Genomic DNA, 15,344 nt, shown 5'->3' with positions numbered 1-15,344 from the left:
TATTTAAAATATTTCAGAAACTAGGATAATAAGCCTTAGGATTTTCAGATCACAATGACCCTTCTCTTTTGACAAACCTTCCTTAAGGAACAGTTAAATCACACCATAAGAATAATTACATTGCAATAGTGTTACTTCATAACCAGACAGAGTAAAAACAAATTTCATGAAACAAAGCATTAAAAAAGGTAAGCACATCCTCTGTCAGCAGACCATGCTTAACCCCTGCATATGGTCTCTACTTACCACAGTTGTGCTCACTTTAAAAAGCTAGCATTGGTTTATATAATAGATAGGTGCCTTGAATAGCAAAACCTGGAATATATATGTATGATAAGAACAGTAGATATGGAGATAGACAAGAACTGCAATACTGCAATATCTGGAGTGCAAATTCATTCCAGGTGATATAGTTCAGGGGAAATTGGGGAAAAGGAAAAGAAACCAGCATTTAAGGATATTGTTTTATTAATTCTTCTCTGTAGTAACTGTGCATAACAAAAGCCAGTTGGACTTTGCTGTAGATGAAAGTGATAATGGTTATGATAAGCTTTCCAGTCAGGTAAGTTAGACAAGGGGTTCTCAGCATCACTGAGCACAATAATGTGTCTAGAACTTAAACGTGTTGTCATTTTCTGCAGCAAAGCAAATAGCTCTTAGGTGAGAGAAGTGGTAGCAAGACTCTTGGTTGATCTTATTCCAGGGTCTTTCCTCCAGTCTCTTCTCTAGAACCAGTGTATATCATCAGATAAAAAACTAAAACACATCTTAAGGATCAATGAGTTTAACAGAAAGTGTTTGCTGAAAAATTCTTTCCTACACTTCGAATCTAATGGGACATTAAATATAAAGGATGCTATGAAAACACCAAATGAATATTTCTAACCTTCCTGTTTTAATAAATATGTATTTACCTGCCAGTTAAACACATTCTCAGGTGCAGCTGGGAAATGAGAAATAGTTCTTTGCACTTAAAAAATGCTGTATTTTGTACATCTCTCCCTGGGGAGGCCTCTGCTGTGTCTGCTGTGATTACGGGGTGACTGTCAGACTAAGAGTTCATGGTGGCAGTCAGAATATTTTGAGAAAGGAGTGAGTCTGGTTGAAGTGAGAGTTCAAGCTATCAGACAATATTCTGAAAGACGCTGTCATTCATTGCAGAAATACATCACATATGTAGCATCTTCAAAATGGACTATGTGGGGAATCAGTGGGGGCGTTTGTTTTGAGAAAAGAAGCTGATTTGTGTTTATTCAATACCAGAGAGAATCTAAAATGATCCTTTAGATTATTCACTATATTTTAAAAACCTTCATACTAAAACCTCAGTAAACAGTTTTCCCTTGATTTTTCTTTTTAGCTACCAAGGGAAAACACAAGCACTTGTTTCATGAAACCAGGCTTACAACAGACTCCTTGGGATGTAGTATTTTCATCATCCATTCCAAAACAAAAGTTTAAAAGCAACAAATTAAGAAATCTTTTTCTTTTAACCCTAGGGAGAGAAGGAGACGTTGCAGGAGAATCACTGAAATAACTCAATATGAAAAAAAGAGGAAGTATAAACCTCCTTACTGAATAAATGACATGCAAGCCTTCAGGATCTGTAATAAACCAATTAATTTGATCACAACAGTAAAAAATACAGCTCCAAAGTTTTCACAGGGGAAAAATTCAGATATAATGTTTTATAGATGCACATATGCACACATACACATAAAACAATGGGAGAACTACAGAAAAGCATGTATGAAACCTCTCCTCTCCCCTGGGCATTCCTCTCCCTCCCAAGCTGTCTTTTTCCAGAGGATGTCATCTGCTTTGGGAAAAGCTCACAGACTCCTCAGTGTGTGATTTGCTATCATTTCTTCTGCTGTTTCAAGTCATGAACCTTAGGCAGAAAGACAGAAAAGCCTATTAATTGTTTCAACAGTCTCTGGAGAACTTTCCATGTGGAAAGTCGTAAGAACTGTCTGGTTCTCTTTCCTTAAACTGCCAATTAGGACAAGTCTCTGCAAGCAATTACGCTGCGCTGTGTGGATTTCAGGAAAGCTCAAATTGAGATGCCTCAAAATGGCTATTTTATTCTTGCAGAGAATGGAAAAATTGATTCGCTCTGGAGTATACTGATGATCTTTTCGTTTGCCTAAAGCCATCATGGAACGCGCCTGCATTTCCACATTGTAGGTCAATTGCTAATAGGAGCTCAGTGAAGTATAAAAGCAAAGAGATGAAAAATCATAAAAAAGAAAAGAGACAAAGTGTTTGTTGCCTATCATTAAGTAAATGAGGCACTCTGCCAATATACTTAGTCATCCTGTTACTCCACAAATCAGTGGCAGTGTCAATGATCAAATAACTGTTCAGTTTGTAAAATGAAAGCACTCCTGTGGGAACTGCAAACACATTAGAGGGAACATGGAGCCAGAAAATAAAATAAAATCATTATTGTTGCTAAGGGTATTATTGAGTCTAAATTATCAGAGACAAGCAAAGGAGCCACAATCTGTGCATGAATATGCTTTCCTGATAATTGAATTTGGGGGGCATAACTACCATATATCACTCTGAAGGTATGTAGTGGAGCTCTATGTCCACTTTCATTAGTACTTCCCTTTTTATTTTTGTCACAGTAATTAAGTAGAAAAATACAGTAAACCTGAAAATTATTTTTTTGTTTGTCAGTTATTATTATAAAGGACCCTTTCCAAAGCTGAATGCCCCTAGGGATTAAGATTACATTAGGCTAAAACTCAACAAAAGACTAATTAATCTAGATAAGACTTACTTACATTTTTCAGAAGAACTGAAAAGCTTTTAGTCAATTAACTCCTTTTAGCGTGTGGGAAGATGGCTGGGGGTAAAAATTAGGGGAAACTAAGAAGCTGTATTCACAGCCTAACAGAAGTTACAGTGGTACAGAAATCACAGGGTAAAATGCATCTGTTACTCTCTGGATGGAATGCGGTCAATGTGCTCCATGATACTCCCCATACAAAAATCCACACCTGTTAAGGGGGATGGAATGGAGGATGGAGTGGAGATGCTGCAGCCTCCCTCCATGGAAATCCCTGCAGGGAAGGGAACACAGCAGTACTTTGCAGTTGATAAGACCACATAGCACCTGTAACCTAGGGAGATAAAAGAAGGTGTCCTGCTGCCGAGTGAAAAACTTTGGCGAAATCTCTCTCTTCAGATGAATTTGGTTCATTAAAGTCTAATAGTAATATTAATGCACACCTCCATCTCAAAGTTACCTGCCTCCAAGGTACGACCACACCCCACTGGGCATGCGCCCTGTATTTTTTTGACTGTATCTTTAGAAGTGAAAGGATTTTACACCAACCAGAAACAAAAGTATTTATGACTAAAGTCACTCAAGCTCCACTTAAACAGAAAGAAATAGTATAAAAGTAACTTGAGAATGGAGGGAAAATCAGGGAAGACTCCATTGTAAGTGCTGGGATCAGTCAACAGTCTGAACCTATCTTCTCCCCCTGTAGGGACACCTACTGGGTAAGAACCATAGTCTACACATGCTGAATGTTGCTACTGGGATTAGAGCTTGTTTGTATATTGCTTTAAATACGTTTTTGCAGTCAGGTAATTGCACTGGCAATCTTCGAATCTTAAACTGACACAATTTGTGTCAATAAAGAGTCTTATTCCATAAACTGCTAGAGTGAGTCCTTTACAGGCATCAGCAGTTGCTGGTAGCGGGTGACACATTCAAATAAAGTGGGAAGAGCCACTGAGGGGTCTCCCTTACGATGCCCTGAAAAGAGCAGTCGAATCACTCTCCACTCCAGTGGGATTGTTCAGTGAAGGGTTCCCATAATGAGATGCTGACAGACTGGTCGGGCACAAGGGGCTCGGCTTACCTGGGGCACTGACAGACAAATAAATCACTAAGAGTCAAGGAAATCTCCCCTTTTCATGTGACTTAGTGTTTCTCATGGTTTTCTTTGTTCCTCTATGAAGCATCAATACAGGAGACCAAAGGAAACAATGAAAAGATTTCCAGCACAATATGAAAAAGAAAAAAAATACCATAATAAAGCCCCGCAAAGAACCTAAGGAATATCAAGACTGTACACTTGGTATTTTAAATGGATTCACTTTCCTGCCATTGATATCAGTGTTACTGAAGTGTCTCCAGAATATTTCATCACACACTTCAGTTTTAACTAGAATTTGCATTGTATTGGTATAGTTCAGCACTGTGACCCAAAGACTATTGAGATATTGAATATTAGAGACATAAACGACAACATGAAAGTTAAATCAGGGCAGCAAGCATGACAAAGCAACTGAATTAACAAGAGAATCAGGAAAGGTCTGTTAGGAAAGCCTTGGAAAGGGTCTATCTGCTAACAGTAGTGAAACAATAGACCATGAAACAGAACTATGTTTAATAATCAAAGATCGATGAAAATCAAAGATTAATATTCCTCTCTGTATGATCAGACTCAATGTAATATATGTATCAGGAAAAAAAGAAAATATTTTTATATTCTACTTGGAAAATTACAGGATCCCTAAGAAGTCATACTACCTGGCAGAGGAAGGCTCTGAAATCTTGATTATCTTTCTGCAATTTCTGAAGAAAGTAGAAAGAGTTCCCAGGGACTTTCTGCTCCCTGACTGCAGTGCTTTGTTCTCAGAAATTATTCCACCTGGTAGGCCACCAGTAAGTTCTTTACATCTTAGTGTTGGGACAAGAGAAAAGCATTAACTCATTACTCTTCTCTTAAACAGAAAGGCAAAAATTACAGGAGGTAAAGATATACAGTTAAATAAATAAACTAGAGAAAAATAAAACTGTTAACAGAAGTTATCTTAAATAAGAAGGGGAAGTTGAGAAGGAATTGCCCTTGCACCTCACCATTCTTGTTTCCACAGTACAAGTATGTACTGTGTATTCAAAATGGTCTGAGAACCACTAAAATCAGTATTCCAAACATTGTAACTAATATAATTAAAAAAGAAACACTTTAAGACAAAAGTGACACATCTCATGGGAAGCAAGCTGCTTATAATAAAGGACTATGCTGAACATGAGGTCACCATAAACTACTGTGCTCCCATTCCATGTACTGATATCCATGTTGATTTCCTCATGATGTCTGTGATACAAGTATTTGCAGCAGCAGGTCTTGCTTCTTCAGTATTGTCCTGTCCCTTCAATCTTGTCTTCCTTCCTACAGAGTCAATACATTTCCCTGTATTAATTGATGCTGCCTCATCTATGGGGGGTTTCTACCCAGGTAAGAATTCCTGACAAAATAAAGCATTGGTTATTTAAAAAGTCTGCCTTTGTTGATTATGTGATGTGTTATAAGTGGTCTTCTCCATCCTATCACATAAAGATTCATAATACTACTATTTTTGAGAAAACAAAAGCAAGCCTTTTCACTGTAATCCAAAAAACTTTCTCCTGGAACAGCCTGATGAAACTCCAAAAGGTTAATTTGTAAGTAACTGGAGTAAACAGAAAAGTCTGGCAAGGAACCCAAAATATGTCCTTGCCCGATAAGAGACGACTGATAACCTAGATGTTTGCTGCTTTAGAAAATAATTACTCATTATCTGCAAGTGTCTGGATGGTAAGGAGCTTGAAACTCTTTTCATACTACTCTTTGAAGCAGTTGCACTGACCTTGTGTCTAAATTGGTCCCTTTTATGTTTTCAGTTTCCTTATCTAATAATTTACTTAATGGAGCTCTTGCTCCCATGAGAGTCAAATTTCTCTAGGTCAGAATTAACAAAATCAATGCAGTTGCTTGTCTAAGGAACAAAGACTGAGACAGCATCTAGCTATCTCAAGAGATCAGGCCAATGACCCATAAACCCCATTCACATGGGTATTGTACCTGTATATTGGGGATCAAAGGCGAGGACATGGAGTTGTCTGACTAGAGAGCCTTCTTATTCCCTGCTGAGTATGATAAAAAATGGAACTGAAAGGAAAGGAGCTAGAAAGAATTAGCCAAGGAATGCTATTGTCTCAGGAGACTGACATCGACTTAAACAGAACAGCACTTGCTCCTCATGTTACAGAGTCAAAGGACAGGTAAGGAGGAGGATCAGCAGAACTGCTTCCTTGGACTTTCAGAGGCAAAACTTAGGGCTGTTTAGGAGATTGGTTCACAGAGTCCCTTGGGAGACAGCTCTGAAGGGCAAAGAAGTCCAGGAAGGTTGGACATTCTTCAAGAAGAAAGTCTTAAAAACACAGGAACAAGTCATCCCCAAGCATTGAAAGATGATCCAGTGGGGAAGACCACCAGCCTGGCTAAACAGAGAGCTCTGGCTGGAGCTCAGGAAAAAGTAACTGAGACAGAAGGTTGGGTGCACAGATGGGACTAACCAAGGCCTGGAGCAGGTGTGCTACCTGTTCTAATGTAACCCATGATGTTGTCAGTAGAAACACAGTAGATCTTGTTTCCTGCTTTTAAAAGATAGGTATTACCTATAGAAGTTATTATAGTATTTTAAAACAAAACAGGATCACAGGAATGAAGAAATTATTTTTAAGGGTTTCACAAAACTAAGGAAATTCTAGCTGTGGTGACAACACTGTTATCAACCGCATGTAATAGAAAAGATAATATTGTAGGACAGAGGCAATGGGCAATGACTGAAACACGGAGTTTTGCAGAACAGCAGGAATTGCTTTTTCACTGTGAGGGTGACTGAGCACAGGCACAGGTTGCCAGTGGAGGTTGTGGAGTCTCTCCTCTTCGAGACATTCAGAAAACCATCCGGACATGGTCCTAAGCAACTGGGTCAAGGTGGCCTCACTTAAGGAGGGGGTTGGATCAGGTCACCTCCAGAGGTCCCTGCCAACCTCAGCTCTTTCATGATTCTATGAGTTCACAGCAACAGGTATGGTAGTGTTGTGGTAATGCCTCTGACAAATAAACTGACATCAGCCTAAATTCAGCTGTCAGATACATACATACAGACATAATAATATCCCAATAATGTCCCAATATTTCCTTTCTGCCTGAGTGGTTAATTTTGTTCAGAAGGGACACAACCTTGGATTCTTCCCATTGTTAACTCTAGGACATTTTGCATATAAGTTTTTACATGCTCAGGAGATTTAATGCATTAATAGCCTATTGACCAAGATGAAAACTAGAAAGAACTTTTATTCCCACCATCCGAGGAAAAAAACTGATGCCAGACTACATATAAAAACAGCATCTTTTACAGAATGACTCTTGTCAAGGTATTGAAATAAATAATGATATGAGGTTGTAGAAAGAACTTCTGGTTTGAAGGGTTATAGTGGGAGAGATTTCTTAATAAGCAGGCAGTTGTCTTCAGAATATAGCTGAGTCAGCAAATCCCCTATTTTTTGTTTTATTTGTGCATTTTTGCACAAATTTGGTTAAATCCAAATTAAGTTGCAAAGATAACTAACAGAGCTCCCAATGAAAAGTCACCACCTAACGGGAAGTAAAGAATTTCCACTGCTTCCAAAGGCAATGTCTGAAACTTTATTTGTTCAGGGAAAACTCCAGCTAAGATTGATGAGGAATGTATTTTCCCAAGATTTCTATATCCTATTTCTAAGCAGCTTTAAAATGCAAGTTCATATTAAGTATAACTAGAAAAAGTCTATGTTTTGAAGAAAATATCTCAGGGTGGCAATGAAAGGAAGTAAAGCCAAAACCAATAGCCATCCTTTTCACATGTTGCTCCTTCTGCCTTGCAGGATGTTTAGGATACAGTGAAATTACCATGATTATGATTTGATATGATAAATATTTGGGAAGCAATGACTTCCCTCAAACAGAAAACCACCCAGTCCCAGGTACAGACTGAGATTAACTCAGTTGATTAGAGGATGATGCTAGTATCACCAAGGTCATGGATTTGATCCCCATTTGGGCCAGTCACTTAAGAGTTGGACTCTATGATCCTTGTGGGTCCCTTCCAATTCAGAATATTCTGTGATTCTGAAAACTCAAGTATCAGCTGAGTTTTGCAGAAGGTGGTAGGTTCATGCAGGTACAGTGCTGACAAACTGACCCATAGGCTGTCAGGTGGCACTGTACTTCGAGCATGTGTTATTAGCAGCCTTCAATCCCATCAGGATACGGACATGCAGTGACCTGGTGCTGGTTTCACAGGTCACTATGCAAGGCAGCAGTTAGACCTTAAACTAAGTGGTACCCTGGCGGTGATGTGGTAAACTTTAATTTGTCCAGTCTTCCCCAAAGGCTTACATATTTGACTGTCTCCATAGATATTATTACAGAACAGCACTTCCATTTTGCATAGATGCAACAAGTAAGAACCTGAATAAAAGAAGAGATCTCAGTAAACATACGCATGTAATTTTCCATGACAGAGATGGTTCTTCTCCTTCAGATTCCAATACCAGTGTCGTCCTTGTGTAACGACATTTCGATGCAGAACAGTGAGATGAACCAATGTCCATGCTCATCTGGAACAGCCCCTTCCAAAATGAGTTCTGCTTTGTATGTAAACTGTTAATCTTCTTCAGAACCAGAATATACACCAAAGTAAACATACACAGATGTGATCTACGCCTGGTTAAATTTTCACATTGAAAATATTCTTCCTCATACCTCAAAATCAGTATCCTGTTTTATTGATAAACTTTCATTTGGACCTGTTAATATACTTGTCACCAAGATGCTCCTTCTCTGATTCATTATAGATTCTCTTTGTTCTAATAATAATTGCATGGACCAAGTATTTTATTAGTCATTTAAAAAAATCCCCAAGTTTTACTTTGCAGATGGGTAATATATAGCAAGGTCTTAGTCCAAATGTTTCATTTTGACACAGAAAAATTGTATGCAAATATACGTATGTGACATTTTTTCTTTTATGTTACTATTTGGCTTTATAAGGAATTCCTGCAACTGAAGCAGTGCTAAAAATGTCCTACAGATTATGTTTCACTATGTGCATGTGTTGATTTTGTGTGTATGTATCACTGAGAAACTATATTCCCTGAAATAATGAAAACTTTTAGCCTCTCTGAGCTATTAATCCTTAAAGCTACATACTACTACTTTCTTTTTGCGTTCAAAATTCTCGAAAGTAGTCTAAGGGATTTAGACACATATCATCTGTTAATTCTAGTGGCAGACATATATCTAAATCCCCTACACAACTTTTTATTTTTAAAAAATTATTCAGGCTTCCTTTTATCAGCTCACTTTCCCTCTGTAATAGCATTGGCTAAGCACTGCCTGTGTTAAAAACGTTACCTCTTGGTCACCCAAGAGGATTAAACAGCTTTGTACCAGAGGAACCAAAAGGGTGAAACAGCTAGGAAAGAATTATGCAAGTATATCAACTGTGCTGTATTTTTTTTCAGAAGAGACTGTATCTTCAGTAGTGTGTGAGCATATCTGGTGCACTGTGTGCCTCAAATAGTCTCAGATTCTCCTGGCATTAAAATAATGCTAATTAGAAAAAGCCCACAGCTGCTATTGCTATTAATATTAATTGCAACAGTATTTATTTTCATGCAGTTTGTTCTTCTTCTCTCTTTCAGTCCATCGTAAAGTTCTTCTTGAAAGATTTCAAGTAAAAAAAAAAAAGGAAGAAATTTCCATTCTTTATACAATTACAGTTTCTTGGAGGAACTAAAAAAATTAAATCTCCCTTAGGAATAACCTCTTCTTTTAATAATTTTCTATCTTTTATTTCAGTTGTTTTATATCTAGACTGTAGCAGTGGAAAGGAGAGGTCAAAAGGTGGAAACATCAATGCTTATGTAATCCCCAAAGAGGATTACTCCCCTCACAAAAATGGCTAGTATGACATGTGAAATTAAGGATATTCATTCTGTGTCTGCACATCCCTTGTAATAGAATTGGTGAATCTTTAGAAAAATAGAGCAATACGAGAACAACTGAGCTTTTCCCATGGTATCAGCACAGACAGTATTAAAGTTCAAAACAGTTTTTCTAAGCCACTACTTGCCAAAGAACTCCGCAGAGCCTTCCTTCCTCTCCCTATACACTTCTGCCAACTAAAGGATGACAGGTATACAGCTTTATTAGAAATGGGAGAAGGGGCACCATTTGGGTTTTAGCACTTCTATTAAGTCCTGGAAAATATGTATGCATTGTTTTCTCACTTGGACCAGGGCTACACCCATTCCCAGACGAAGACATTTATTGTGTTTCTGTCCAGGATTACACAATCTGATGTGGTCTACAATATGAGAATAATAAAAGGATAATGATTTTCAGGCACAGTATTTACATAGCACTTCACAGGACAAAAATCAACAGACAGATACTTTGTTAAATCATTTCACATGCCATTGAATGCAACAGTTAAAAACATAAGTTTAGTGGAACATAATTCTAAAAATATCCAAAATCACATGCCTCTGAAGATTCAGTGAATATGCTAACCCAACTTCCCATAGAACTTCATGGGAAAAAACCCCCAATTTCTTGGTGTCAGCATCCACATTTCAAAATGAATGCCTAATTACATTGGTATTCACATATCACATGACCAACTGCTTAAACCCCGACAGGATACCTTCTGCGACATAACTTTGATAACTGCATTTCCACATACACGAGTGTTTTCATAGTAAATGAGAAAAATTCCTGCTGAGAGTTAAATCAATGCATTATAGTTACACCACAGGATTAGATAGTTAGTACTTTCATCCAATTAAACCAGTTTACCATCAGGAAAGTAACGAAGGAATTGCCCTAAAAAGTAAACCAAGCTCAGTGTTATCTTGAATTTTACTCATCTGTTCTAAATTTAGAAGTATTTTCTTACTGCAAATAACACAAGAGAGAAAAATGGATCTTTTCAATATAATTGAAAAGTAGGATTAGCTGAAACAGAGTGGTTTGATTGAGCATTTCCTTGCTCATTGTACATATTTAACCATATTGCTGATGTATTTTATTGTCTTACTTTTAAAAAAAGTAGATGGAAAGATTATTTGTGTTGGTGTCACAACATTTATATCTTGCTCTGCTGTGCCCTGGTTTCTCCTAAGAGACAGAATGTCGACCAGCTTCTCCAGTGACAAAACAATATGGTTTCATTTGATTGCCACTGGTGGCATTTTTGGCTCATTTTTCATGGCTCTGTCACCCAGATTCATAAAGAACTGCTTCTCCTCATTTGGGTATTGGTTTTCAGTGGCAATTTTTCATACTTGACTTGACCAACGTGATCTTCGCTGCTGTATGCTGACATTTGCTATGAAACGACTGCCTAAGACTTAAAATATCTCAAATTTCACTGCAGATAGTTCTGTGAAAATAGAATGTTATTCCACTACCAGAGGCATTTAGATACATTATATCACCAATCTGCTGTCATCTGTAGGGTTGCTTCTGAATTGAAACGGAAATACATATTGGGTTAATATTCCTACCTTCCAACTCCCAGCAGCCAAATTCTGTAGTGCCCCTGCTGCCCCCTCCAGCGTATCTGGATTTGAGCACTCAGAAAGAAGTGTGAGGTAGGGTTTGACTATTGAAGGGTGCCACAGCATCTGGATTCCTTTGGGTGGTTCTGCACAGTCTGGGAGAGGTCCTACACCATCCCACTGTTGGAAAATACAAATCAGATTGTCAGTAAGGAACAGTGAAACAAAATACTTGAGAATTGCCTCAGCTGAAGCTATAACATCTATGTCTGCACATGTGAAGGCATCTGTCAATAAACAGCTGTTCTCAATTTTTGCACATCATGTGACTTCATAGAGAAACCAAATTTCCTACTCAACATTCCTTATAGATGAGCTATAACATTGGTAGAAGCCATAATGTTTTAGCTAGCAGACATAACAAAATCCCTTTTCACTGCATTTATTTTTTGGGGTGGGAAGAGAAGCCCAGTGAACATATCTTAAGAGGCAAATCTAGAACTTGCATGGGAAGAAGAGATTCTCCCTTTTCGCATCCTGCTTAGTTCTTTGCAATCTCTCTCTTCTCACGAGGGGAAAAACAACACAAAATACTCCTATGGAAAACTAAATCATTCGAGGCCATGAGCCCTCCATCTCATGAAGGCACAAGTGTGAAAAGTCTTCCTCAATTGTACAATATCTTCTGGCTTCTCACAGAGTGAGTGCAGGAGATTTTCAGCCAGCCAGCAATACAGTCTGAGACTTCAAAGCAATTGCTAGAACCACCTCTCATAAAACAGACTCTTCCTCTCATCACATACAGAGTTTTGACAGGAAAACAACCCAAGTCTGACATTCAAGATGTGCAATATTAAAACCTGGATAACAAGTAGGTTATTGCACAAAACCCTGTCTTACCAGGAAGAAAAACTTTACTCCAGGAGAACAAGGATTCACCTCTTCAGTGGAACACACAACATTTGCACCTAAGCATGACACATCTTAACAGAAAATGCACAGACTTTTTTTTTCCCTTTTAAACAAAAGTAAGATGTGGAATGTACTTTCAATATGATTTTAAATGGGATTTCTATCTATATATTTATTGTATATTTTGTTGTGCTTTGTACATACAAGGGGATTTAAATAATTCACGGCCCTACTGCCACTGTTAGGAACAAACCTCAACTTTTTTATAAAATATCTTGTCTAACACCTCTGACATGTCCAGAGTGCATCATACAATAAAAAAGTAAACCTTATAATGGCATGGGTTACAGCTTATTGTGACTATGTAGATAAAAAAATCTGTATCATAACATTAAACATATACTACACATACAAAGATAGAGTAAGTCAAATGAACTCCTTGTTTAGATCTGCAACAATTTAACTAGGAATGAGTCAAATAGCACAATAATACTTTCACTGGGAAAGACCTAGAATTGCTTGTTTTGAGGAAGTATCAGTCATCATTTTATTTAAGATAACTTTAAAAATATACACATGGTTCAAGGCACAATAATACCTAATAACAACTAAAACAATTTTAATAAGGTTTTGTGAGATTACTACCACTGAGAATGAAAATCACTATTTTTTTCTGAATTAAAGCAGAACAAACACCAAAGTGGAAACTAGTGGGACCACTTAATACACATGAGCAGTTACTGAAAATCAGAAAGCTGCTCAGGTATGAAACTCACTACACTGGATGAATGTTACCATAGTTTAAAGAACTGGCATAGCAATACCCAGTGATGGTTGAGAAACTAGAGGACAAATGCCTTCTGGAGAAACAATGCTTTTAAATGACACTATTATAGGGCTGTGCCTTTGAAATTTTTAGTACAATTCCTTTAAACCAATAGGTTGTTTTCATTGCATGTGACTCAGTTCTCCTTTTTCCTCCTTATAAATCATCAGCCTTGCCAGAAATGAGTTCTCTTCAGCTCATAAAAAATACATTAAAGCCTGCTTCTTATTTTAACTCTCAAAATTCAATCACTTGCACTGTCAGATTTTTTTTGAAAACAAATGAGAAACATATCTTACAGGTCAAATCTGACCTCAGACCAGGTTTAGGCTTTGTACCTTAGTAAGTCCACTAATGAAAAGACTTGCGAAGTCCAAGGGCACCAGTTCAGGTCTTCACTTGTTACATTACTATTAGCACAAATTATGGACTCATTATGCAACTGAAGAATGTTTGCAAAGGTTATTTACTATATTATTTCAAGGACAAAGTACATAAAGTGCAGATCTACCCAATACCTTTTTTGCGCATATGTGGGTGTATATTTTGTTTTTAAGCTTTCACATATTTACACTCTTATAAGCCCAAGGACTACTTAAAATCAGCTGATCTAAATAGAGCTGTATATATATGTTCATGCTGAGCTGCTACATATACAGCACTAGAAATGATCTAGCAGATAAATTAATATTTAATGTTGTTTTGCCATTCTACCCAGTAATGAGAAAACATTAAAAAAAACAAGTGAGACAAATTATCGCATTTCCCTGCCCTTCTTGCAACTCACTTTTAGTATGATTGCATTAATTTATCACCAGCTGTGAGGGAAGACCTTTTTCTCAAGACACTGTGATGCCTCAGGGTCTGTGTAATAATGATGAAAATCTTCGGTACCACATACGCATGTGCAGTGAAAGCACAGGAAATTCAGTGACACTGGAAGATGTCCAGCACTGTTCTTCAGATGTGGTGTGTGTGTCCAGAGCAGCTGAGTAGCATGCACAGGGAGGGTGTCACTGTCAACCATGCTGTGCTGGTTTTGGCAGGGGTAGAATTAATTATCTTCACAGTAGTTGGTATGGGAGTAAGTTTTGGATTTGGGCTGGAAACAGTGTTGATTACTCAGGGATGTTTAAGTAACTGCTGAATAATGCTGACACAGCATCAAGGCTTTTTCTGCTCCTCACCCCGCTCCATCAGTGAGGAGGCTGGGGGTGCACAAAATACTGGGAGGGGACACAGTCAGGACAGGTGATTCCAACTGACCAAAGGGATATTCCATACCATATGGTGTCATGCTCAGAATATAAACTGGGGGAAGAAGAAGGAAGGGAGGACATTTGGAGTGATGGCCTTCGTCCTCCCAAATCACCATTACATGTGATGGAGCCCTGCTTTCCTGGGGATGGCTGAACATGTGCTTGCCTGTGGGAAGTGATGAATTAACTCCTTCCTTTGCTTTGCTTGCGTGTGTGCCTTTTGCTTTCCTCATTAAACTTCCTTTATACCTCAATCCACAAGTTTTCTCAGTTTTACCCTTCTGATCCTCTCCCCCATCCCACTAGGGGAGAGTAAGCGAGTGGTTACATGGGCTTAGTTGCCAGCTGGGGTTAAACCATGACACCTGCATAACATACCTGCTGCGCCTATGGCAGCCTCTTCACTGAAGGGCTCAATGGCTTCTGGCACCTTCTGTGTAGCTGAGACAAGTGCCTGCAGCTGTACCTCCCAACTGTTACAGGGCATGTAGAGCTGAGACAGGTCAGAAAAAGGCTATTGCAAAGGAGGATTTCATTTTCATCTACATCCATTTATTTTGTATTTTATAAATATAAACATCGGTTGCCTGAGCAAAAAAAAAGTTTTCCTCAAACTGTATTAGACTCTAACTGAAATAGTGGTTTAGGCATGGCAGTAGTTGCTTTGCAGTTCACATTGCTCAATATTAATGAACTGAGGCAGTGTGCTGAACAACTACTCAGTAAATTACTGGAACAGTAACTGTATTGTTGCAGACCAACAGGAATGATCAGTAAGGTCTATCTGAGACAGACTGGGGCTGTGGTAGGAGAATGAGAACACCTACATGCAATTACTCTTCGTAGCTTATGCTAAAGAGGAAAAAAGTGATAAAAAAATATTCCTTCCAGGCTTCCCGCCTTCAGCTGAAATTACACACATATATTGTTGTTGAAGCTGACA

General features: G+C 38.1%; 1 protein-coding gene across 6 annotated transcripts in view; it reads right to left on the bottom strand.

Annotated features, from left to right (window-relative positions):
* The window catches only part of CTNND2 (catenin delta 2), a 514,557-nt gene that overhangs the window by 68,799 nt on the left and 430,414 nt on the right, over positions 1-15,344 (bottom strand). For all 6 annotated transcript variants that reach the window (XM_017824127.1, XM_017824125.1, XM_017824130.1 and 3 more), the window contains one exon: positions 11,411-11,584. In XM_017824127.1, coding sequence (XP_017679616.1) covers positions 11,411-11,584 — 174 coding nt within the window. The remainder of the gene's footprint in view (positions 1-11,410; positions 11,585-15,344) is intronic.

This window comes from Lepidothrix coronata, unplaced genomic scaffold (assembly GCF_001604755.1).
Source record: "Lepidothrix coronata isolate B3197 unplaced genomic scaffold, Lepidothrix_coronata-1.0 Scaffold109, whole genome shotgun sequence".
In the NCBI taxonomy this organism is placed as follows: domain Eukaryota; kingdom Metazoa; phylum Chordata; class Aves; order Passeriformes; family Pipridae; genus Lepidothrix; species Lepidothrix coronata.
Note: the sequence above shows the minus strand (reverse complement) of the source record. Positions and strands in the feature narration are given on the sequence as shown.